We start from the raw sequence: 26,709 nt of genomic DNA, 5'->3' as shown, positions 1-26,709 counted from the left end.
TAAGACCACCCCTGCCCCTAAGAAGAAGGTGGGCAGAATAGATGATAATTTGCTTTACCCACATCAAGCCATGCTAGACTTCAGGTGTTTCCAGAGCTGCAGTCACAATTCTGCTAGTTGACATTGGAAATGGTCTACAAGCATGTTGACAGATACACCCCTAACAGCTTAGGCCTGTTTCACACTTGCGTTGTTAATTCCGTTTTCGAGATCCAACAGAGGATCTTAATACCGGAATTAAACAGATTTGTTTTGATTTTGCAGATCTTCGTGCATCTGTTCCGTTAGGATGCAGTTGTGTGAAACCAAAAGGGAACAAACCCGATCCGTCACTAAATACATTGAAATTCAATGGGTGACCCGTTGTTTTTGTTTTTTTAGGATCCTAAAAAAGCGGATCCGTCACCATTGACATTGTTTTTAATGACTGATCCGGTTTGTTCCGTTTCTATGACCGGACACAAAACCACAGCTTGCATCCTGAAGGGATCTCTTTCCATTCAGAATGCGTGAGGACTAAACCGAAAAGTTTGCTTACGATTTTGAGATCCTCTGCCGGATCTCCATACTGGGAAACAACAACGCAAGTGTGAAACGGGCCTTAGATGGCAAAGTTATATTTTTTTTTTTTTTTTTTTAAGATTAGATTACTGTACACCGCCTGGTATAAAAATGACACTTCCCGGAGTGCAAATCGCTAAAACAAACTCTATATAGACCTCAATCCAGCAATGAAAGATGTTGGATTTCAGCTCTGAAGCCTGCAGAATTGTGATCATACAGGACAGGATCAGTCATGCATTTTATTCACAGGGTCAACTTTTTATCTAGAATGTTCATAAAACAATTCTTGCGGCAGCACGGATCCCACAGGCTGTTCACCATGTCGGATCCGCCCTGCGGCTATTTCGCCGTGCCGCCGCTCCTTCCCCATTGACTATAATGGACGGGGCGGAGCTCCGGCGGTGCACAGCGAAAACCGCCGGACTAAAAAGTCGGACATGCAGGACTTTTTAGTCCGGCGGCTTTCACCGTGCTGCGCCGGAGCTCCGCCCCCGTCCCCATTATAGTCAATGGGGATGGAGCGGCGGCACGGCGAAATAGCCGCAGGACGGATCCGACATGGTCAACAGCCTGTCGGGTCCGTACTGCCGCAAGTGTGAAAGTAGCCTAATGGGAGAATACATGAAAAATATATGTGAGTAGCCACAAGACATAGACATACATGTCTGTTACCAGATGGTTGGGGGCCGCACAGAATGGTATCAAGGGCCGCATGTGGCCCCCGGGCCGCAGGTTGTGCACCCCTGCTTTAGAGGGTAGAGTCCTGACCAAGTTTTCACCCCCAGTAGAAGAGGAGATGATCCCGAATAAGACTGGGCCCCCTCTTGCCCTGGGCCCCATAGCAGTCGCATGGTCTGCCGCTATGGTAGTTACACCGCTGGTTACTATTCTATTATACATGTTAGATTACTATTATATACTAGTATACATGTCGACTTGTTAGAAATTTTCCGCTGCAGAATTTTCTGCAAAAAATGAATTTTGCAGAGTTCTCTGTGGAAGAGGAGTAAGCCACTGCCAGGTGCTTCTGGTGGCAGAACAGAGGATCAGGCATGGTAAAATTCAATCTACCTGATCCTTTTTTTCTCCTGACATCACCTCCTCGGGTGAGCTTTCGAGATTCCTAATGCACATAAGATAGTCAGCTACTCCCACCGCCTTTACTTAAAGCGCTCCTGTCGGATAAACCTATTAAACGAGGCATACTGTATGGTGGGGTTGATCCTGCTGATTGATAGGATACCTTTCTTGTGAAAATTGGCTGCAGCGTTAAGAAAAAAAAAACTGTTATCCGCTATGCAAATGAGGGCTTCAGTGCATTGGAAAGCAGTGGTGCGCCGAGTGGCTAGGCCCCTCCCTTCAGTGCAGTTAATTTTCACACGATGTGTATCGGCTTAATCAGCAGGATTAACCCTACCAGGTAGTATATCTGGCTTAATAGGATTGATCCTGCTGACAGGTGCTCTTTATCCATATACTGCTGCTGGTGTCGGACAAGGCAGGGGGACACGCACCCAATTGGACCTTCATTGCAAACTGCTAGTAATTCATTCTTAATTTCTAGCAGGAATAATAGAGGAACTGCACAACATAGAGTCCTAAGAATAGATGTTGTTACATGGAGGATGCAAGTAGTTACTAAAACGTCAGGAGAGGGGACAGGGCCAAAATGTTATAGCTGCCTCCAGGGGCGTACTATGCAGCCATATACTGTCGTTCTTGGCACAGTATGGCGCTCATCACTGGGCAGACTGTGGTGCAGCGACTTGAGTATGCAATTTTGAATACAAAGGACTAATGCAAACCACTTTATCTGGAACTACAGACAGTAGTGCCATATACTCCCATCTAATGGCGGCATGCTCAGGTCCGGGGTCCTTCTTGATGCTGGAATGTGTGATCGACATGCACGAGCTCCCATTAGCCTGTTCCTCCTATAGGACCATCCACTTCATAGGGGGACTATATGTAATCTCGTATAACATACATTGTAACCATGTCCTTCCTCATACAGGTGAAACGGAAAACAACCTGGACATCACCTTTAATGACCTGTCTTCTGGGGGAAGTGAATCCGGCCCACAGTCACCGCTGTCTCCCGAGGGCAAGAAGAGCCCAAAAGGCATCAAAAAGTTTTGGGGAAAGTAAGGTCCCATTTCTATTTGTGCTGTGCATCTATAGATCTAGGGTACAGACTATAGTAAGATATGTCGTCTCCATGTCTTCTCCATTGCAGATTAAGGAGAACGCCCTCAGGAAACTTCCATACAGATGAATTAGGATTGTCTGAATTCAAAAGAGGGGGAATGAGAGCTACAGCAGGACCGAGGCTCTCGAGAACAAGTGATCCCCGCAGCAAAAATAGGTAATCTGTAAGGGGGGTTGTATACTTTGGGGGGGTCGCCTAAGCTGATCAAAGCATGTCACAGTGCTTGGACCCCCACCAGTGGATGGGCAAACCTGACCAGCAAGTGTTCAGTTAACCTACAGCACCCCCACAGGAGAAATAAAGCATTACACTCTTTCCTCTGAAATCAGTGGAATGCCCATGTAATGCACGGACATATTGGGTCCTCCAAAGCGCATGACTCTAGTTTTAGCCACTTTGGCCAATAAATGGAGCTAAGTAGAAAGAAGTAAATGGAAACTGTATAAATTCCTATGCACTGAGCTCCCCCTCAGCTTTGTAATAGAAGGGAAGCAGTGAATTATCAGAGTATTTGTCAGTATAAGGGCCGTTGATCGGCCATTCCGTGCATTGGGGACCGCAATTTGTGGTCCCCAATGCACGGGCAACATCTGTGCAGATTCCGCAGACTGATCCAGACCCATTCAACTTGCATGCACTACTTTTTTGCGTTCCACACCAGACCTTCCGGACTGCGGACCCATCCCAAGTGAATGGGTCTACATGCGTGAAACTGTGTGCACACAGCCGCAATATGGGCACGGCCAGCCAACGGAGGCCTAAAGGCGCCTTCACATGACTGTATTTTTAGCCGCAATTTTTGCAGATAGGATGCGGACCAGTTCATTCTGCCAAAAATGCGGACAGTGCACCGTGTGCTGCTCACATCCACAAGTCTGTTCCGTGGCCCTGCAAACAAGGTAGAACATGTCCTATTCTTGTTCGTTTTGCGGACAAGCATAGGCATCGTTACAATGGATCTGCAAACAGAAAACGGATGCAACATGGACGTCATCCGTATTTTTTGCAGATCCGCATTTTGCGGACTGCAAAATACATACGGTTGTGTGAATGCACCCTAAATACATTGAGAAATATGGTGTTCAGAATGAGCGCCAGATCTATGAAGCAACTGTTCCACTTTTTCCGACGTTGAGGTGGAGGGCAATTTTTTTTTATTATTATTATTTATTTTTTTTTAATCAAAATTTTGCATTCTTAATAAATAAATAAAAAATAAACAAAATTTGTCAGAAATATGGGGCGTTGTATTGCATAGGAGTGATCGCAGTGATGGCCTAGTGGGGAAACTGGGTGCGGCAGGCGGACCCCTGGTTGCCTACATGCTTTGCTAACCTAGTAGTCCCTGTGAAGAGGACGCCCCCTTTTAGGTTCTCAGTAGTGTTGAGCTTCTTAGTAGTGTCTTCAATCCGAATTTCAGGGAAAATCCAATTCGCTGCAAAGCCGAATTTCCTTGTGCTTCGTGATAGCGAATCGATTTTTTTTTTCCCTGAACAGCGGTAAAAAATAAAATCATCCATTTGAGCGTGAAGAACCGGACACCGCCATCTTGATTGAAAATCTTGCATGAAATGCAGTGCACTGTGACGTATGACGCGTAAGATCTTGCACTAGATCTTCAATCAAGATGGCGGCGGCCGACTTCGCGCTGAAACTGATGAGGCAAGTATGACTCTAATTTATTTTTTATTTTACACTTCTGCCGCTATCAGCTATGAGGGGTACAATGACGAGGGGTGGCGCAATCGCTGCTCCCACTTCTTGCAAAGAAATGCTCTTCGTGACAAAGTAATTCGTCACAAAGCAAATTTTTTTTGTCAAATTCGGAGAAGCAGCCGAATCGGATTTTTCAATACTTCTCTAGCTCTCAGTCGCCACCCATTAAAATGTGCACAAGACCAACCTCCATTGAGCCCCCCTCTCTCCAGGGCCCATGGGGGCAGTCTCTATGGCTCGTAGCCTGTAGTCCTGAGTCTCCCTAAGGGCTCTTGCCAGTCTACGATGCAGAACGCCTATTGTCTGAAGAAGATGCATTCCAGTGATATTGTACGTTACGCTTTTTTTTTTTTTCTTGCAGTGATTATAACGCCCCCTTTGCTCAGTGGAGTAACGAGCAGGTCTGTAACTGGTTGGAGGACTTTGGCTTGGGACAATACGTCATCTTTGCCCGGCAGTGGGTGACCTCGGGTCACACCTTGCTAACGGCCACACCTCAGAGCCTGGAAAAGGTGAGATATCATCGTGGCACCCCAGGGTTGGCTCGGGCTATGCTAGACCCAAAAACTGAATAATTCTTCATATTTTTATTTTTTTGCCCTAAAATAAAGGAACTTGGCATAAAACATCCATTGCACAGAAAGAAGTTGCAGCTGGCCATCAGCGCCATCAGCTCCAAAAAAGATGAAAAATCGGGGCAGCTAGATCACATGTGGGTGACACGTAAGTGTATTTTGTTTTCTAGACATGAAGGGCGTAAAAAACCGTTGCAATTATTTTTGCTATTGGTCTCCTACCGTTTTTGGTATACAGCTCTAATCCATCAAGTAGATCATAAAGTCGTATCTCGTGGAAGGGATTGTGACTGCAGGATCGGACCAGACAGGGTTTGTAGTCTGTAATCCTGACTGCACATAGGTCTGCGTAGGCGCTGTGGCTACAAAACGGCAGGAAATTTCTAATGTGAACTGGAGTAAAAAATAAAAAAAATTGGTTGCAATGGTGGACTTAACCTTTTAAGGGGCCGTTCTGGTTATGAGTAACTGTATAGAAAACTAGTTTTCCAGCAAATTCCTAATCTGCATGCTTGAGACTTCTTAAAGGGGATGTATCACCCCTTTAAAAAAAAAAAAGTGTTGGTGGGGAAGGGGGGTCCGTCTTTTATTACCAAGGGAAGCCACAGGCAGCCACACATTTCCAGCAGTGGACACGGCAGGGGAAGTGTAGCATTACATGGTGACTAGAGATGAGCCAATTTTATATTTTGAAATTCGTTCACGCTTCGTTTACTGATAAAAGCAGAATTACGTTATGGATTCCGTTACAGCGGACCATAACGCAACACTATGACTCAATGCCTTTAGAAAGATTGAGTTATTCATTCCGCCATAATGAAAGTCTATGCGCTGCAAAACGGATCCGTCCCGTTTCCGTTATGCAGGGGAGTCCTCTCCTGATCCTGAGTCCTCCCCTGCATAACGTAAACTGGGCGGATCCGTTTTGCAGCCCACAGACTTCTATTATAGAATGTGTCGGCAGATAAGAACCATTTGGCCCATCTAGTCTGCTCTAAAGGCATTCCGTCATAGAATTGCGTTATGGTCCGTGGTAACGGAATCCATAACGCAATTTACCTTTTACCAGCAAACAAAGTGTGAACGAATTTCATAAGCGGAAATTGGCTCCTCTCTGTAATGGTGACCATGCATAGAATAGACAGCTCTGTAATGTAAGGACGCGCCCCGTCCAGCACTCCATGAGAGTACCATGAAATGGCCCAGTTGTGACGTGGTCTCGTGTAAACTAATAAGACCACATTGTTTAGTTGCTCTGCATTGGTAATGGCCACGTGGTATTGTGGGTGCCGCTCGGCCATTAACAACGACTAAACAGTGCGGTCTCATTGGTTTAATTGTACTCAACCACGACATGACCGTGCTACGTGGTCAGACCCATACAGAGCAGATCACCGTCCTGCCGCAAAGACGTGCCATCCCCAAACGGGGACCTCCTCGCTCGGCCTAATTAGCGATATGGCTAGAGGTTGTTAAATGGCGTATATATCTACATATAGTGGATGAGTTAAAAGCGGACTACAGACTGCCAGCCTCAGATGACAGGCTGCAGAAAGCTGTTAGAGCTCCACCTAGAGGCTGCTATAAGATCAGCATAGTCCTTAGTACCAATGCTTTGGGTAGCTGTGGGCATTGCCTTCCTGACCTGATCCCTGGATGCACGTATGTCAGGGAATTGCTGTACAGGCAGTTTCCTAATAGCATGAAAGGCGGAGTGCCACTTTACAAATGGTTATTCTCCAGTCTAACACTTCTTATTATTAGGATGGCTAGACGACATTGGCCTGCCGCAGTACAAGGACCAGTTCCACGAAGCCCGTGTTGATGGGAGAATGCTTCAATACTTAACTGTGGTAAGAAGTTCCGGGGAACCTTCGACCTTATTTTTGCAGGGGACCTCAGCGAGGGTCAGTAGATTGGACATGCTCCCATCCTGGCCGCCTCTTTTATGTAGATTTGTAAAGTCTGAACCCTGCTTACTCTAATGTGTAGCTTTTCCTTTAATGCATCGGTAAGAATGTGTTTGGCAATTGCCCAGATAGCAATTCCCTAATTTAGTATTATTTTCTTAATAGTGCTGCTAAGCAGACATAGCCTGGGCCCCGGATCAAGTTACCAGGGAGATTGCAGATGCACCCAGTGCGCCCACCCATAGTCAATATGCTGCATGCAGCAGAATCACATTGCGGTATTTACTGCAGCATCAAAGTTTTTAAAAAATGTCGTGCACAAGCAGTGGAAAGTTAGCGTCGTGGTATCCGCTCTTAACTTGACCTGCAGTGCGCATTTCGAATCTGCAGCATGTCAGTTTAAATGGAAGATCTCCAGCCCGGATTCGCCCTTTGCACAGCAGAGAGTGAAATCTGTTGCCGCACTATGAAGTCTGTACCGCCATGTCGGACGCAGTGCAGAAAATCCGCAGCAGGCCCGTCCCATGTGGGTGCACCCGTAATGCTGCAAAAGGAAGCAATTCCAATAAAGAAAATACCAAAAGCTCTTTAACTTTATCAGCTCATCACCACTTTCAAGATCTCTGCTTGCTGTTCGTGTGAGATTGCAACTGGAAAAATACCGACAGGCTAAACATTGGTGACCCCTGCTAGAACCTGGGCCTTTAGATAGAGCTCAGCGACCCCTGCTGGAACCTGGGTTTTTAAATGGAGCATAGTAACCCCTGCTAGAACCTAGGCTTTTAAATGGAGCACAGCGACCCCTGCTGGAACCTAGGCTTTTAAATGGAGCATAGTAACCCCTGCTGGAACCTGGGCCTTTAGATAGAGCACAGCGACCCCTGCTGGAACCTGGGTTTTTAAATGGAGCACAGCGACCCCTGCTGGAACCTGGGCCTTTAGATAGAGCACAGCGACCCCTGCTGGAACCTAGGCTTTTAAATGGAGCATAGCGACCCCTGCTGGAACCTAGGCTTTTAGATGGAGCACAGCGACCCCTGCTAGAACCTAGGCTTTTAAATGGAGCATAGTAACCCCCGCTAGAACCTAGGCTTTTAGATGGAGCATAGTAACCCCTGCTGGAACCTAGGCTTTTAGATGGAGCATAGTAACCCCTGCTAGAACCTAGGCTTTTTAATGGAGCACAGTGACCCCTGCTGGAACCTAGGCTTTTAGATGGAGCACAGTGACCCCTGGTGGGACCTGGCCACCACTTTCAAGATCTCTGCTTGCTGTTAGTGTGAGATTGCAACTGGAAAAATACGGACAGGCTAACATTGGTGACCCCAGGAACATAGTGACCCCTGCTAGAACCTAGGTTTTTAGATGGAGCACAGCGACCCCTGCTGGAACCTGGGCTTTTAAATGGAGCACAGTGGGGCAGACTTACTAAGACCAGCTTTTTATGGCGGTCTTAGTTGCCCCCCTTGCGCTGCCATTAGATTCATCTCATGTGCATTGTCAAAAAATTAGGTGCCTCTGTGGTAGTCCTTGTGCCTGGCGTAAAAACGACGGCAGCCCCTGGCAGGCATAGTTTTTCGCTAACCTTTACCCCTGTTTCCAGGCGTAAAGGTTAGTAAAGTTGCTGGGGCTGGAGTCCCCACCTGGCATAGCCCCCGTCACGCCCAACTGGCGGACCGACATAAAACCGGCCGTGCAACTAAATATTATTGCAAGGCCGGTTAAAAAAGGGTGACTTGCAACTATTTTACTCCTAAAATAGTCGTAAGTCCCTTATTAAATGTGCCCCAGTGACTTCTGCTGGAACCTAGGCTTTTAGGTGGAGCACAGCGACTTCTGCTGGAACCTAGGCTTTTAGGTGGAGCACAGCGACTTCTGCTGGAACCTAGGCTTTTAGGTGGAGCACAGCGACTTCTGCTGGAACCTAGGCTTTTAGGTGGAGCACAGCGACCTCTGCTGGAACCTAGGCTTTTAGGTGGAGCACAGCGACCTCTGCTGGAACCTAGGCTTTTAGGTGGAGCACAGCGACCTCTGCTGGAACCTAGGCTTTTAGGTGGAGCACAGTGACCTCGGCTGGAACCTAGGCTTTTAGGTGGAGCACAGTGACCTCTGCTGGAACCTAGGCTTTTAGGTGGAGCACAGTGACCCCTGGTGGCCATATTTAGGATTGCAGTACAACTCTTGTTTTCTTCATAACTCTTTTTTGTTTGTTTTTTTTTATTCAACAAAAGTAGCAGACATTCCTAATGCTGCTGCCTATCCACTAACTAGGTAGCTAGTTGCAAAACCACAACTCTCAGCATTCACGACAGCCTGCGGCCGATTGCGCTGTACCGTTTGCACCATGCGAAGGTCTCCTATTGCAGTGTAAATATTTTGCCTGGCAACGTGAACAGTAACTAGGATTCGGAGCCATAGGCAAAATGTGATCCTTTCCTCAGGGGGTCCAGAAACAGGTGCTCCAGCGAGGCCCATAAAGAGCCATTCCGGGAGCGGAGGAAGCAAAGGCTTAGAGCGTCGGTGCTAAAAAAGGGATGTGGTAATCCGGCCTCCGGCCTGCGAGAGGGGAGGACATGTGCAGCAGGAAGTGAGAACTCTCTGAGAATAAGCATCACTGTGTGCCAATAAGATTTAAAGGGAAATCGCCCCATTTATTTGTGCAATGAAAAGTTGTACAATTTTAAAATATATACTTTCTGTATCGGTTCCTCAAGCATTTTAAGATCTCTGCTTGCTGTCATTCAATAGGAACTTTTATTGTTTACTTGCAGGGGTTAATTCTGTCCTGGTCATGTGAGGGACAGGCAGGCAGGTGCGGGGCTCCGTTCCAGTACAGTTATCAGAGATGTGTGTTGTAAGAAGCCCTCACATGACCGGCACAGAATTTTAACCCCTGGAAGCAAACCTTGGAGATTGAAGGACAGCAAGCAGAGATCCTGAAAGCCTTGAGAAGTTCAAGCAGAAAGTGTTTTGCAGCACTGTATAATTATGTTCTACAGATAATAGGCCCCTGACATTTTGAATATCTGTGCTTGCTGTCAGTCAATGAAACCTAAGGCTCCATTCATGGGTCCGCATCCGTTCTGCAATTTTGCGGAAACGGTGCGGACCCATTCATTCTCTATGGGGACAGAAAAGATGCGGAGATCACACAGTGTGCTGTCCGTATCCGCATTTCCATGCCGCGGCCCCGAACTTCCAGGGCCGCAGCTCCGCAAAAAATAGAACATGTCCTATTCTTGTCCGCAGTTCTATGGCGGGTGCCAGCCGGGAGTATTGCGGATCCGCAATACACTACGGACGTGTGAATGGACCCTAAAAGGGGTCGTCTCACTTCAGTAAGTGGCATTCATCACGTAGAGAAAGTTAATAAAAGGCACTTACTAATGTATTGTGATTGTCCATATTGCTTCCTTTGCTGGCTTCATTCATTTTTCCATCACATTTATACACGGCTCGTTTCCATGGTTATGACCACCCTGCAATCCAGCAGTGGTCGTGCTTGCACACTATGGTAAAAAACGCCGGCCTCTCTGATGGCCCGGGACAGCGGGAGCGCACATAGGCCGACACTTTTTTTCCTATAGTGTGTAAGCGCGACCACCGATGCGGGATTGCAGGGTGGTCGTAACCATGGAAACGAGCAGTGTATAATGTGATGGAGGCAATATAGAAAATCGCAATACATTAGGAAGCGTCTTGTATAGGGGGTTAATATATTTTATAGGCACTGTGCACGCAGAATACCTTCTCTAGGTATACCTCTGCCCGCACATACTTTAGGTGTAATCCCCCTTTAAGTGGGACATAATAAGGAGCGGCGACTGCTGTGGGGTGTCCCATGTATAGGCCCCGCTGATGACTTCTCCTGCGCTACTGTCTGTGGAAGGCTAATTACTGTTTTTAACCCATGTAACTCTGCATGGCGGACATTTTTTAACAATTTTTTGAGGGGCATTAACGGGCAGTAGGGTCAGTTAACATGGGTTACGGAGGAAATGAATCTTTCTAGCGTATTTTCATAGATCCGTACAAACGTGTGAAATGCCGCCTCCCCTGTGAGCGATGTGTCGCACTCTTCCTCCACTTGGCACACTTTGATCTTAAAAAGAGCATCGAGATTTAGTTGTTAAAACGGACAAAATGGCAAACTCTGCTCTGCTACATTGGTATGTAAGCACCCTCGGTGTACAACTATACTTGTAAGAAAACTTTACAGTAAAACTTTCCATATCTTTGGTGCATTGTTCTGGGACAGAGCCCCCTGCTTCCCTTTACACTGACTGCCTGCAGCTGCCTCATAGAATCTATAGCAAACTCCCCCTAGTGGCCGCTCCCTGTAACTGCAAGACTTGCATGCTCAGCCAGTTTTTGAGGAATCTGCAGTACAATCTGGCAAAGCAGCGTAAGCGCAGACGGTTTAATGTTTGCTCTGATCTATTCATCTCGTGTGATCTTTTTTCAGAATGATCTCCTGTTCCTGAAGGTCACGAGTCAGCTGCACCATCTCAGTATTAAATGTGCCATCCATGTACTACATGCAAACAAGTTCAACTCCAACTGCCTGCGCAGGAGACCCGCCGACGAGGTAAGTCGTTACAAGTAAAGCTTGATCTATACATTGACCGTTAGTAATCGTGTACCTAATCTGTTCTTCCTGATAGAATAACCTCTCCCCATCAGAAGTGGTGCAGTGGTCCAACCACCGAGTCATGGAGTGGCTGAGATCTGCAGATCTGGCCGAATACGCGCCGAATCTGCGCGGCAGTGGAGTTCACGGCGGCCTTATTGTAAGACATGTATATTATCATCATATATTCCTAAACAATGGTGGAAGAGCAGGCAAATTCTATGTGCCCAGGGTGTCCCTGTTTGCCATAACGCTGTTATCTTCAGTCACCACTAGAGGGAGTTGCTGCATACAGATGTATACAGCTCCCATTCAGTTTAAAGGAGTTATGCCATGATTAATGTAAAAAAAAAATAAAAAAAAATCAGACATGATATAGTACATGACAATCTCTTTCTAACAAAGTTAGAACCAGCCCTGTACCTCGCATGGATCCAGCGATCTCCCCATTCATTGCCCTTCTAGATTTATTTCAAGCTGGCATCACAGGGGGAGGGGGGGGGGTGCGTCCTTTCTGCTGCAGCTGGTGAAAGTTAAAGGATGGAACTGAGCATTTGTGTCCACCTTGGTGAGCAGGACAGAGAAATTAGAAAAGGAGCAAACAGCAGGTGGCGCCATATAGATAGATTTCATTGTAAAACTTTAGCCTCTAGAGAAGTATATCACCAAAAAAAATCCCCGTCATTAAAAAATATTAAAAATAAACTGAAATGACGGTTACAATTTTAACTTGAGCACATGTGACTACCTCAGTGGAATAGAACAAACAGCAAGTGGCGCTATACAGATAGACTGAATAACTCAGTGCCTATACTAAATTTTTAATTACATGCAATTACAAAAATATTCAGATCCAGGCGCTTTTCCACTCCTTTTAATACTGGTGGTTTTAAATCCATTTAGCTCCCTCTAGTGGTGGCTGCATTCAGGCAGAAATATTTCAGGGCTCTCGTGCTCTGCCTGTGTAATTCTCAATGCCCCATGCTCATTAGAATGAAGAGTGCTATAAGCCCCCTCTGAAGATATTGTGCTGCAGAGCTTGTCCTTGTAGGAGAACATACCTGTGATTTTGGGAGCCTCTTTATGTAATGGATATGTCTTTGTTTGAACAGATCCTTGAACCGCGGTTTAACTCCGATACCCTCGCCATGCTCTTAAACATTCCACCCCAGAAGACCCTACTGAGGAGACATTTAGCTACAAACTTCAGCCTGCTGATTGGTCCAGAAGCTCAACAGGAGAAACGGGAGATTATGGACTCTACCACTTACACAGCCCTGTCTACCACTGCCAAAGTCCGGGTATGTCCACGAATGCTCCTGTTGGGGGGGGTAGTCGGCTTGCAGAACCCCAGATCTTGTTGAAAGCTGATTGAAAATGTCCTGATACTTGGAGCCGCAATGTAAAAGTATTATGGGGTACCCTATAAAATCTGTGGGTGTCCATTGATTTAATTAGAGGCCTCAGAACATAAGGGTCAGATTTGGCTAATGGAACAGGATTCCGAGTGTCAGACCCTCCAAGGGTACAGAGGTTTTACAGTTTCATATAGATAAAGCTTATTCTTTGTATCTCTGCTTGCTGTCAGTGCATGGAAACATTCTTGGTTGCAACAGAGGCTACTGAAAGGGGCTATCCCATAAATCATTGTTTTTAGTGTACAAAAAATTCATTTTTCATAATTTTCTGCTTCTATGTTGTCCCCTTTGTGCTGCTGGGGTTTAGCTCTTGACAGAATCCATCTCCTTCTCCCTCTGGCAGCTGACAATATAGTCCCTTCTTGCTTTCCAGTGCAGAAGGAGTCTTCTCGGCTAGACTACCGGGCTACTGCAGATGCTCTCCTCTCTATCGGGTGTGCTCGGATGCAGACCAAAACAACGGCCGTGTGCATGAGGCCTTAGTCGCATTGTATAGCTGATTCATTTATAGCAATCTGTTTTCTGCAGTCTTGCATAGGACTGCAGAACTAGATATTATTTGATGAGGAGCAGTGTCTAGATTTTTGGCAAATTTTTCTGGACCAGAGAGAAGATCCCGTTCCATCCTGCACAATAACGTCCTTTCGTTCATAGGGTATACAACAACACTTACACATTGCCACTATATTTCCTATAAGGACTAGAAGTCCAGGAGGCGGAGCTATCAGTGATTGACAGCTCTCTCTGTATACAGAGTCCTAGAGGGAGGGCTGTCAATCACTGATGGCTCCGCCTCCTGGACTTCAAAGCCCAGAATGAGCAGGAACGTAAATGAATAAAAAAAAAAAAAAAGATATACTGAATCTTTTCCCATAAAAGATTTAAAGTGGTTTTCCATTTTAAAAGTTATTCACCAAAGATTTGCGAGACTTCGTGAAAACTGACCGCCTCATTGGAGGCCGTACATTTTAATTCTCCGTGCAGCATTAATCCGAAGTTTTAAGCAAAGAGACTTTGGGTCTAGAATCCGAAGCTTGCTTCGCTTATCACTAGTGACATCACATCTGACCCTGACTTCTCCTAAAGTCAATTGAATTGCAGAGAGAGCTGAGCCTCTTGGTGTAATAGTAACGCCCCCGTTGCTCCTAGAGGCTCATTTGCATATAGTTAAACATCATTATTTCTCATCAATGCGGGCACATATGGACATGGGACCAACACAGATGCCTTCAGCTGCCAAGTGCACATGTAACAGGTCAGCCAGTGTCATAGGTACAAAACTGCTGACAGATGCCCTTTAAAATCTCATCCACTTTGCTGCTGCTGTAAATACTATGGATTTCATGCCCATAATCCCTTCCTTCCTCTTTTTTGTTATTGCAGCCAAAGAAACTTGGACTCTCTAGCTTTGGTAACCTGCGCAAGAAGAAGCTGGACGACTCCACAGACTACGTATGTCCTGTGGACGCCAGCCCCCCGAAGAGCGACTTCAAGACCCCCAACAACAGTTCCATCAAAGAGGCAGACAAACTGGACCAGGTGGGCAGACTAATCTGAGGGCATCTGCACCTTCCTCACCCCTCATTGTCGTCTGTGTGTGTCTAACCACGCATCGCCTCGTACCCCGTCACTACCAGCATGGCGTCGCCCAGGACACAGACTCTGCCCTCTAACCTCTATCTGTATTACCAAGCATGGCCTGGACCGGGAGTTGCCTGTAATCACTGACACTTTACAGATTTTATACAGAATTTTAATTTATCCAGAAATATTTAACTAGAGATAAGATTATACATGGTGTAAATACTCGCTGCACAGAGCTTCTATTTTTTTGTGCTATATAATGTAAGGAAATGGGCGTCCATGTAAGAATGTTACGTTGTGAGGAGGACTGACCCCCAACCGATCAGATCTGAGAAAATAAATGAACCTGATTATTACTTTGTGGACGTTCATCTCATCAGAGAGGTTATTGTCTTATCAATGTCATTTGTGAGACTGGTATGTACATATGCATCCACTAGGGGGAGCTCACTAGTTCGGTGGGAGCTGTCTAAATCCCAATGCAGTGAGCTCCCTCTAGTGGTAGCTTCAGGCAGATTAAATTTTCAAGATTTTGAGCTCCGAAGAATTGTGAGCATTTTAAGATTAAATATGAAGATGCTCTTTGTAGCCGCTCTCCACCCTGAGGCTAACGGCTCTATTCACTTAGAATTTCCAAATATAGTCTTAAAAATGGGTATTTGTAAACCAGACAACCCCTTTAAACGGACCTTTGGCCAAATAAATGTATAAAATGATAGGTCCAACTTCAAAATGCATATGAAATGACTAATACAAACACGTCTGATTTCCCCCCCAGAAACAGCGCCACAGCTGCCCACAGGTTGTGTGTGGTACTACAGCTCAGCCTCGTGTACTTCAGTGGAGCTGAGCTGCAGTACCACAGGCAAACTGTGGACAGGTGTCGTGCTGTTTTTTAAATAAAGCAGCCACGTTTTTTTCTAATCTCAACAACCATTTTTAACCCTTGTAGGATGGGATATTAATCATACTCTTGTCCATGGGATGTGTATAGTATTGCAACTTGGCCCCATTCAAGTCTATGGGGATGAGTTGCAATACCAAACAAAACCTTGAAAAAGAGTGGCTCTGTTTCTGGGGGGGGAAAGACCCCTTTTTGGGATTCTTGTGTAATCCCTTTAAAAAACAATTGATGACCTGTCCCTAGGTTAGGTCATCAATATCAGCTTGTCAGGGATCAGACACCCAGCACCCCCGACGATCAGCTGATCTGAAGCCGCTCCAGCTACCGTGTAGTGGACCTTGCTGGTTACTGCAGCACTTCTTCAACTGAAGTGAATGGGAGTAGCACAGCCGTAACCAAGGATCGGTAGTGGGTTGGGTTTCGGACCCCCTGCTTATCCACATACTGTAGTTCAGGGGTTTTGCAACCTCTGGCTCTCCAGGTACTGTAGATCTACAACTCCCAACATGATCCATTCACCTCTATAGGATTTCCAAAGCCAAGCAAGTGTGCATGCTGGGAGGTGTAGTTTCACAGCAGCTAGAGTGCCACAGGTTGCTGACCCCTTTTAGTTTAGACTTGCTGTGCAGTGTTCTAATTTTTCAGCTGAACTCCTAGGATCCTCTGCAGAGAAAAAACTACTTTTTATACAGAAAATATTTGGCGCGTCCCAGACCGCATGTCTCTGGATCGTGGGCTGCAGTTTCCATTTCACCCCCTTCGTTTCCACGTGCGTCATCTGTCCTGTAACTTACAAGGTGGCTGTTCTGTCCGGGTGAAGCTAACACTCCCTTTTTTGGTAATGTAACCAACAATAATTCACACCCTCTGGAGGTAACTACGCCTAATCCAGCCTAACGTATATGTAAACTTCATGCTGATGCAGTACCACACTTTGCCACTAGGTGGCACTGCAGAAGTATGGAAAATGCACATGAGAAAAAGGGGTTTCTTTACATGAGATCAGAGATCAATGAATGGAGGGTATATATCTTGTGCTTGTATAACGGATACGGTAAGTGAGACGCTGAACGCCGCTGTGTGTGGTGCATGCTTTGCTGTTGCACCCTGAATGTGACATTTTCCCCTTCCTCCATATTGATGAGGTCGCTGACTGGTTTTTACAGATGGTGCATTCAGAGGGGACGGTAAAGCAAATAGGGGCTTTTTCTGAAGGCATTAATAACCTTACAGTAAGTATTGAATTATTATTTTTTTTCTTTCCCATCAAATAATACTGAGCGGAACAATGTTCACGATTAGCCTAATTCCAGGGCTTTGAGCGTCACTTACCTGCATAATAGAAAATTGCATAAATAACCATTCCATAATGCTTGTTATTGGGCTCATTAGACACTATGTTCACCCCCTATAGCAGATAGTCACCTACACCTGTGTCTAAAAGCCACTACAGAAAGGGGGTCTCAGCTGCAATCCATGACTCCATTGAAGGGCCACATATCATATTGTGTCCCTTGTCCCCTGCCATGCATCCAGTGACATAGCTATAGGCATTGCAGCGGTCACTGTTGCGACTGGCCCCCTAAGGCCAAAAGGGCCCCTAGGCTGCCCTCACCACACTAACAGCTGAAGCCTGGAGTTGTGAGTAACCACTGGAGCCAAGGTAGGTAGCATTCCACCAGGGATATTAACATTAACCCCTCTGCTGCCCTACACCAACATGGGTTCGTGCATAAATTCCTTAACTGCCCTGGGATACCAGGGATACTGACCTTAACCCCTTTACTACCCTAGAGTACAAGGGATCCTAACACTAACCCATTCACTGCCCTAGACCACCAAGGATGCCAACATTCATTGCCCAAATCCACCAAGAAAACTGGAATTAATCCCCTCGCTGTCCTGGGCCACCGGGTATACTGACATTCAATTTTTTCATTGCCATAGTCCAGTGATGCTCGGCCCTCCAACTGTTGCAAAACTACAACTCCCAGTATGCCCTAATACCTGTAGGCTGTCCAGGCATACTGGGAGTTGTAGTCTTGCAACAGCTGGAGGGCCGCAGGTTAAACATCCCTGCCCTAGACCACCAGAAATTCTGAAATGAACCCACTCACTGCCTTAGACATCAGACATTCTGACATTAACCCCTTAATTACCCTAGACCAGGGGTGGGAAACCTGCATCACTCTAGCTGTTGTGAAACTACAATTCCCATCGTGCTCCATTTATTTCTATGAAAGTTCTGAGCAGAGAAAGTATGCATGCTGGGAGTTGTAGTTTCACAACAGCTGGAGTGCTGCAGGGTGGGCAACCCCTGCTACCATAAATACTGGAAATAATCCCCTCACTGTCCTAGGCCACCAAGTATACTGGCATCAACATCTTCACTGTCCTAGACCACCGGGGTGCTGACATTAACCCCTTTACTACTTTACACCACCAGGAATGCAAACCATAACCTTCTCTACACAGGACATGGATAGTGTATGACCGTGTATGCCTGGCTGCGTTGTGGTGCTGCACATTAATATTTCTAGTGGCTCCGTATTGCCCAGCTGATGGGGGGGCAGCATCCAGGTCTGCTGACAGAGGCACACGGGGGACAGTGATGCCGCTTACAGTTATGGGTGGGCTGCGGCCCCCACAGTGTGGAGAAATAATGCAGGTAATGAGGGGATGGCCCATCCTGTGACTTTAACTATGATTGCCATTAGATGGACAATTGTAGCCCCTGACCCACTAAATGGTTGAGACCTAGTGTTGCTCGAGCACCAAAGTGCTCAGGTGCTCGAGTAGAAAATGGCGGGATGCTCGGGGGCTCTACAGAGCACAATGGAAGTCAATGGAAGAACCCGAACATGAAAGCAGGCACCCCCTGCTCTGAAGAGGGGCGGGTGTCTGAATCGCATGAAAAGGTCAGAAATTGATGGAAACACCACCGAAATGGTTCGGGTACAGCATGGGGAGGAGGTCTGGATGCATCTTGGACTCCCAGGTCGCTGCTGAGAACGATGTTGTCCGAGTAGTACGCCACTTTTACAGAATGACAATAATAAGCACAAAACCGAAGATAAAATCGATTTTTAGAGGAAAATTTGTTAGGAAACATTCTTTCCTGTATATTAATTGTATATAAAGCGCAAGTTCTGCCAGAAATTACAAGGAAGAGGCATTCTGATACACCCTGTATATCACATAAAGGAGGGCCTCATTCACATTGTGGTACAATTGTTCATGTAGTGGGACTCCTACACTCGTAAAGCCTATGCACTAAGTGAAAGGGCTGCCAAAAATTACAAGGAACCAGCACTCCGATACACCCTTTATTAAACATAAAGGAGGGCATCATACACAGCCTGGAAACATTATGATTGATGGCCTGCTGGTGACCCTCAAAAACATTAGAGGTGAGGGCCCGCTGCTGATGTGACCCTCTTTAAACATTATGGGCGAGGGCAGCCTTATAAGCATGTTGATATGATGGAGGAGGATGATGAGAAAAGCAAGATTGAACCATATACCCTTTTTAGTGGTGGAAGGGGTGCATGGGAATACAGTGTATTCAATACATTCCATAAAAGCCACATTTAAAGTGCCTTTATGTTCAGCCGCTTTCCTCTGGTCGAGTAGAGAAGTCCGGGGCAATCCAGGCCTTGTTCATTTTGAGAAGAGCCAACCTGTCAGCATTTTCAGTTGACAGGCGGATGCTCTTATCAGTTATTATGCCCCCAGCGCACTAAATACCCGCTCTGACAAAACACTGGTGGCAGGGCAGGCCAGCACCTCCAAGGCGTAGAGCGCCAGTTCGTGCCACGTGTCCAGCTTGGACATCCAATAGTTGTAAGGCACAGAGCGATCATTGAGGACGCTGACACGGTCTGCTACGTACTCCTTCACCATCTTCCAAAACGTTTCCCTCCTTGTGACACTAGGCCGCGCATCAGGTTGAGGGTGCTGGCGGGGTGTCTTGAAACTGTCCCAGGCCTTGGACAGTGTTGCCCTGCCTCTGTTGGAACTGCTGTGTGTTCCCCTCATCTCCCCTCCTCGGTTGACCAAGGAACTACGGACTCTGCAGCCAGCGATGTCAGCTGGAAATTTTTGGATCAATTGTTCCACAAGGACCTTCTGGTATTGCACCATTTTGCTCGTCCTCTCCACCACAGGAATGAGAGATAAGAAGTTCTCTTTGTAGTGGGGGTCGAGAAGGGTGAACAACCAATAATCAGTGTTGGCCAAAATGCGTAAAACGCGAGGGTCACGGGAAAGGCAGCATAACATAAAGTCAGCCATGTGTGCCAGACTCCCAACAGACAAGACTTCGCTGTCCTCATCAGGAGGATGACTCTCAATATCCTTATCCTCTTTGGCCCATCCACGCTGAACAGATGGAATAAACCTGCTATGGTTACTACCCGCTGTAGCTGAGGCAACCGTCTCCTGCTCCTCCTCATCATCATACAATTTGCGCTGAGAAGAAAAACTGAGGGTGGTCTGGCTATCACCCTGTGTACTGTCTTCCCCCATTTCCACCTCTTCCACATGCAAAGCGTCGGCCTTCATTGTGAGCAGCGAGTGTTTCATTAGTCACAGAAGTGGGATGGTGACGCTGATAATAGCGGCATCGCCGCTCACCATCTGTGTTGATTCCTCAGAGAGGTCAGACATTCATGCCCACTCGTCGCTTGTGAAGAGCGGAAGCTGACTGGAAAGGCGACGACCATGTTGCAGCTGGTATTCCACTACTGCCCTCTGCTGCTCACAAAGCCTGGCCAACATGTGGAACGTCGAGTTCCAGCGCGTGCTCACGTCGCACAACAATCGGTGAGCTGGCAATTACAAGCGCTGCTGCAGCGTTCACAGACCGGTGGCAGCTGTAGATGACTTTTGGAAATGGGCACACATGCGGCGCACCTTCACCAGTAGCTCAGGCAAATTGGGGTAGGTTTTGAGAAACCGCTGAACCACTAAGTTGAACACGTGGGTTAGGCACGGTATGTGTGTGAACTTGCCGTGCTACAAAGCCGCCACCAACCATGGCGGGTTGAGTGGCGAGAGCCACAGCTTAGTCTGGTCCCTTATATCCTGCCACAGCTCTGCGGCGGTGTGCTGCTTGTCACCTAAGCAAATTAGTTTAAGCACAGCCTGTTGCCGCTTCCCCACTGCAGTGCTACACTGCTTCCAGCTACCGACTGATGGCTGACTGGTGCTGCACACGGATAATTCAGAGGTGCAAGTGGAGAAGAAGGGGGGGTTGCAGACACTAATGTACTTGGTGGCGGAAATCCTGATTGAAGTAGGGCCTGCAATCCTTGGCGTCAGTAGCACCTGTGCTATCCCAGTTCACGACTCGCTCCCGGCCTCCACAACGCTCACAGAGTGTGCTGTCAGGGAAATGTAGCGTCCCTGTCCAAAAGCACTTGTCCATGTGTCGTTAAGTGGACCTTTCCAATAACTACATTGGTCAGGGCTCGTGTGATGTTACGGGACACATGCTGGTGTTAGGCGGGGACGGCACACCGGGAAAAATAGTGGCAGCTGGGGACTGAGTAACGAGGGACGGCCACCAGCATCAGGCTGCAGAAGGCCTCAGCGTCCACAAGCCTAAATGGCAACATTTCCAGGGCCAGCAATTTGGAAAGGTGCGCATTTAGTGCTATGGCCTGTGGGTGGGTGGCTGGGTATTTGCGCTTTCGTTCAAAGGCCTGGGGTATGGACATCTGTACGCTGCGCTGGGACACGGAAATGGATGAGGTCTCTGATGGTGCTTGCGAAGGTCCAGATGCAGGGTGGAAGGCATCCGGGCCTGCGTCTTGGACAGGGGATTGGCCAGCATGTAACACAGGGGAAGATGAGGCAGTGGTGTGACCCGCAGACACTGGTTGTGGACCCAGGCGTTTGGCCCACCTATTACAGTGCTTTGATGCCATGTGGCGGATCATGCTGGTGGTGGTGAGGTTGCTAGTGTTCACGCCCCTGCTCATTTTTGTATGGCACAGGTTGCAAATTACAATTCTTTTGTCGTCCGCACTTTCCTCACAAAAGCGCAAGACTGCAGAACACCTACCCCTTGGAAAGGGAGAGTTCTGCAAGGGTGTGCTCCGGTGAACTGTTGTGGGCCTGTTTGGTGTGGCCCGCCTTCTCCCTTTTGCCACCCCACTGCCTCTTCCAGCCTGTTGCGGTGCAGCAGATCCCTCCCCCTCTGTACTGCTGTCCTCGCTCGGCTTGCCACCTTCCCAGGTTGGGTCAGTGATTTCATCGTCCACCACCTCCTCTTCCACTTCCTCACTCTGCTCATCCTGCTGACTTGTTGACCTAACTACTACCTCAGTGATTGACAACTGTGTCTCATCATTATCATCCACCTTGTGAAACCCTAATTGCCGTTCCCCACCATCATCTTCCTCCGACTGTGGATGCTCAAGAGTTTGGGAATCAGTGCACAAGATCTCCTCATGTCCCTCTTCAAGCGTGCTTGGCGAGAGGCCCAAATCAAGGAATGGCGATAAAAAGAGCTCCTCGGAATATCCGAGTGTGGGATCACTTGTTTGCCAAGATTCTCCATGGTGGGAGTAAGGAGGATCAGGTTGAGGATTGGGTTGACCAGACTCTTGGCTACTGACACTGGACTTGGAAGACAGGGTGGTGCTTAACCGACTGGAAGCATTATCTGCTGCAATCCAACCGACCAGCTGGTCGCACCGGTGTTACTTCGAGAGTGGTGTCCTGTGCCGCCCTGCAAACTGGGACATGAAGCTTACTGCGCGCCTTGAGCATATTAAATGGTATATATGCTTGCAAGTATGTCACACGTACAGTAGCGCAGGTTTTGTAAGTGTATGCGCAAATAAATTACACTGAATGTCACAGATATTTAGGATGCGCAAATGTAACAGAGGTTGTGTCACTGTCAGCAGCGGCCAAACAATTGCCCACAATTTAGCGCAGGTTGCGCTAATGATATATATTGCAGCCAGATAAAATAATAGTCCTTAAAACCTTTTAACACGAAACCCTGCCTAAAAAATTCCTGTCCCTACACTATCTGTCCCTTCTGCTGCAGCTCTCCCTGACTTAGGCCTCATGCACACGACCGTTGTTTTGGTCCGCATCCAAGCCGCAGATTTGGCGGCTCGGATGCGGACCCATTCACTTCAATAGGACCGCAAAAGATGCGGACAGCACTCTGTGTGCTGTCCGCATCCGCTGCTCCGTTCCGCGGCCCCGCTAAAAAAATAAAACCTGTCCTATTCTTGTCCGCGCTTTACGGACAAGAATAGGCATTTATATTGACGGCCACCCGTTCCATTCTGCAAACTGCGGAAGGCACACGGACGGCTTCCGTTTTTTGCGGATCTGCTGATTGTGGACCGCAAAAAACAGAACGGTCGTGTGCATGAGGCCTAAGACTGAGCCGAACCTCATGTCATCGGCTGCTATATAGCAGTGTTTCCCAGCCAGTGTGCCTCCAGCTGTTGCAAAACTACAACTCCCAGCATTGCTGGACAGCATTTGGCTGTGCGGGCATGCTGGGAGTTGTAGTTTTGTAACAGCTGGAGGCACACTGGTTGGGAAACACTGTACTATAGCACCTGATGATGCGTTCCAGCCAGCCAATCACTGTAATGCCAGTAACCAACATGGCTACGGCATTACAGTGAGGGCCAGCACTTCCTCACATGTTTATTGGCTGCGTGCGGGGAGGAGACTCTAGCATCGCGCTCGAGCCCACGCAGTGTTCGGCCAAACATCACGATGCTCGAGTCAAAATGGTATTCGGACAACATGCTCGCCCAACACTATTGAGACCCCATTATCGCCAGCATGGTCACAGTGTCCGTTGGGCCAAGGCCCCCTCTATTGGAAGCCACCTATTCCTACTCCTGGCCCTGCCTTGGATCACGTCTACTAGAGCAGGGATGCCCAACCTGCGGCCCTCCAGCTGTTGCAAAGATACAACTCCCAGCATGCCCGGACAGTCTACAGCTATCAGCCAACCGCAGGGCATGATGGGAGTTGTAGCTTTACAACAGCTGGTGGGCCGCAGGTTGAGCATGCCTGCACTAGAGAATGGCCCTGGCTGTTACGGACATGCATAAAGACAGCAAGTCCACCCTATGGCTCTCCAGCTGTAGCAGAACTACAACCCCCAGCCTACCGGCACAGCCCCTTGCCCTAGGGGAAAGTGACAGGGATCTGCATGACTATGATGACATGACCGTGAAATCTTCTCGTTCTCACCATCTTGGCTCTTTCCATTGCAGAACATGCTCAGTCAGGACGAGCTCCTCAACAACTACAGGTTTCTATCCACCTATGATTCTTGGAGATAGCTCCCTGCATCTTGGGGAAGGATCAATTATCGGAAGCCAAAGAGGTGACTGGACTCCTTCAATCACAAATGGTATATAATTTTTATTTGGCCTCCCTGTACTATGGATCAGGCGCGGCCATGCTGGATATAGATTTTTCTTTTAAGGTGAGGGAAATGACTAAAGGGTGTACATTTTTTTAAGTTTGCTATTAAAAAAAATAATATATATAAAAAATTAAAAAAATCTGAACCGACATGTACATAAGGTTATAAAGAAATGCTTTACTTTGTAATTGTGTTTAATGTTTTTTTTTTAACCATTAAAGGGGACGTCCACTTTTAAGAACCAGTGGTGAAGCGGTTGTGTGAGATTAGTCAAACACTGTGGCTTTCTTCCAAAAACAGCGCCACTCTTGTCTTCAGGCTGTGTCTGCTATTGCACAATACCAGTCACTACCTATGGGCAATGGTGGCGCTGTCTCAGGAAAAAAGTAGCCATGTTTTTTTTTTTTTTTTTATCTCATACAACTCCTTTTAAAGAGGTTCTGTCATGAAGACAACCCTTGCACAAATGCCCTACTAGGGGCGTAAATCGTGCAATACATTGATGAGCAGCTGACCATTGAAGATAGAGCTCTCAGGTATATGGCCAGCCTGTCTCCCACCCTCTTACACGCGCATGCTCTGCTCAGCCAAGTGTACAAGTTCTCAATGGGGGGAAAGTTTCAGCCAGACTAATGGTCCCTGGTTATGAAAAATGGACTTCCCCTTTAAGTGGAGTATAGCTTGGTTTGTATCTTTTGTCCAGAGTGTTTATATCCTTTAGGAACAGTTTTGTATTTGCTGCTGTATGATAATAATACCTCTTGTGAAATCACAAAATAAAATCTATGAATTTTAAGAAATTTGATGGGAAAAAAATATAATCAAACTTTTTAATGTCCTATTCGTTAGCCTCTGTATGATCTAGACCTGGAGACATACACTACATATCCCAGCATGCTCCGTGCTGCTCAGCATTTCAGACATTCTGCATTTTCCTATAAACAGCGCCACTATTGTCCATTGGCCATGTCTGGTATTGCAGCATTTTCTTGAATATGCTGAACTGCAATACCAGACCTAATCCATAGGCAAAATTGGAGCTATTTCTGGGGAAAAAAAGTTTTGTTTTTTTTTGTAATTTCCTACAACCTCCCAGAAACCGCGCCACTCTTGTCCATGGGCTGTGTCAGGTATTGCAACCTCAGGCTGTGTGGTTCTATTCTGTCAGGATTTAATAGCATAGCACTCAGTGCTATTCTGTCTAAGCCTTTACATAAAAAACTGCGGCAGAAGTGCTGCTCAGAGCCGCTTTGGCTTTCCTCGGCTCACTCAACTTTTCCAAAAAAGCCAAGCGGAGAGCCGATGGAAGCCGAAGATGCAGAACACACTGAGTAGAACGTCGGCCCCTTTGTTTAAAAAATAAATAAAGGGTTGTGTCATCTCAGACAATGATGCCTATAGTAGGAGATGCCCCCATTGTAGGATAGGTGCAGTTCCCATCTCGTAAATGGAGCGCACAGTGCTTGCACAGCCTAGCGATGTGTCCCCATTGTCTGCACCTGCATTGACCTGCACCTATCTCGTAAATGGCCCCCATTGTCTGAGCTAGGAATACCCCCTTAAAGTCTGTTTTATGCCATTAACATGTTTTACCGGGCACATTGACGACTTCTTCTTCAGGAGAAAGTTTAATTATCTAAACCATTTCTGATGACAGCGGGCGATCGTTACAATAAAGGTTGTACAAAAGGTTACATTCTCAAATTTAGAGTTATAAAATGTATAAAATAACCTGAAACATCTTACGAGGAAATATTCATCCTGAGCTGGTTCTTGTTACAGTTCACAGCTTGGTAGACGTAGTCCGGTGTATCACAATCTCGATGCCTCCATTCAAAAAACGAATACAATTGTTGGGTACAGCGATGGGGCTGACAACTACCCCATGTAAAGCTTTCTAATAAATATGGCACACAAGAATAATTTACGACTGTAGGACGATAGCACATGTCCACCACATCCCACCTGTGACTCTCTCCAGCCATTGGAAAACTACAACTCCTATCATGCTCTGACAGCCAGAATGGAGACAAGTGCTGTAGTTACTGCCAAGATGCCACGTTAGGTTAGTATTCCTATTGTCACCACAGTCTATAAAAATACATAGTGAACAGAAAATCTGATTCTACTGACTGCTACAATACACTTAATATAAACCTTAGGCCTGTTGCGCGCTTTGGGGACCCCAATTTGCAGTCCCCAACGCATGGGCACTTTCCGTGTGGCTGACGAGACGGATCCAGACCCATTGAACTTGAATGGTTCCGTGATCCATCCGCACCGCAAAAAAAATAGAACGTGTTCTATTTTATGGCGGTGTGGAGGCACGGAGAGAAACCCCATGGAAGCACTCAGTAGTGCTTCCGTGGGGTCCTGTGCCTCTGTTCCGCACCGGACCTTCCGGATTGCGGACCCTTTCAAGTGAATGGGTCCGCATCCGTGATGCAGTGAGCACACGGCCGTGCCTGTATTTTGCGGACCCCAATACAGGCACGGATGTGTGCATGAGGCCTAACAAAAAGTTCACCATCAATGGTATTCTCTGTGGTTGTCAATAAAGGCTAAGGCAGGATGCACAGGACATGTTCACACTCCATGTATTACCGCCAAACTGTGATCTCCAAGACCAATTTGCAACAAAACACAGTTTAGAGGAGGCATGTCCAAACTGTGGCCCTCCAGCTGTTGCAAAACTACAACTCCCAGCATGCCTGGATAGCTTACAGCTATAAGGGCATGCTGGGAGTTGTAGTTTTGCAACAGCTGGAGGGCCACAGTTT

General features: G+C 47.0%; 1 protein-coding gene across 8 annotated transcripts in view; it reads left to right on the top strand.

Moving 5' to 3' along the window:
* Positions 1–24,773, top strand: part of PPFIBP2 (PPFIA binding protein 2) — a 165,501-nt gene extending 140,728 nt beyond the window's left edge. For 2 of the 8 annotated variants that reach the window (XM_044270637.1, XM_044270638.1), the window contains 11 exons: positions 2,579–2,708; positions 2,801–2,929; positions 4,851–5,001; positions 5,101–5,212; positions 6,829–6,917; positions 11,440–11,562; positions 11,639–11,764; positions 12,717–12,905; positions 14,406–14,561; positions 16,677–16,742; positions 23,775–24,772. In XM_044270637.1, the coding sequence (XP_044126572.1) occupies positions 2,579–2,708; positions 2,801–2,929; positions 4,851–5,001; positions 5,101–5,212; positions 6,829–6,917; positions 11,440–11,562; positions 11,639–11,764; positions 12,717–12,905; positions 14,406–14,561; positions 16,677–16,742; positions 23,775–23,843 (1,340 nt within the window). In that variant the 3' untranslated portion in view covers positions 23,844–24,772. Of the gene's footprint in view, positions 1–2,578; positions 2,709–2,800; positions 2,930–4,850; positions 5,002–5,100; positions 5,213–6,828; positions 6,918–11,439; positions 11,563–11,638; positions 11,765–12,716; positions 12,906–14,405; positions 14,963–16,676; positions 16,743–23,774 lie in introns of those variants that run through there. The other 6 variants (XM_044270639.1, XM_044270636.1, XM_044270641.1 and 3 more) reach the window with 6 other exon arrangements.
* Positions 24,774–26,709: the final 1,936 nt, after the last annotated feature.

The sequence above is a fragment of the Bufo gargarizans genome, chromosome 10 (genome assembly GCF_014858855.1).
Source record: "Bufo gargarizans isolate SCDJY-AF-19 chromosome 10, ASM1485885v1, whole genome shotgun sequence".
NCBI lineage: Eukaryota > Metazoa > Chordata > Amphibia > Anura > Bufonidae > Bufo > Bufo gargarizans.
Note: the sequence above shows the minus strand (reverse complement) of the source record. Positions and strands in the feature narration are given on the sequence as shown.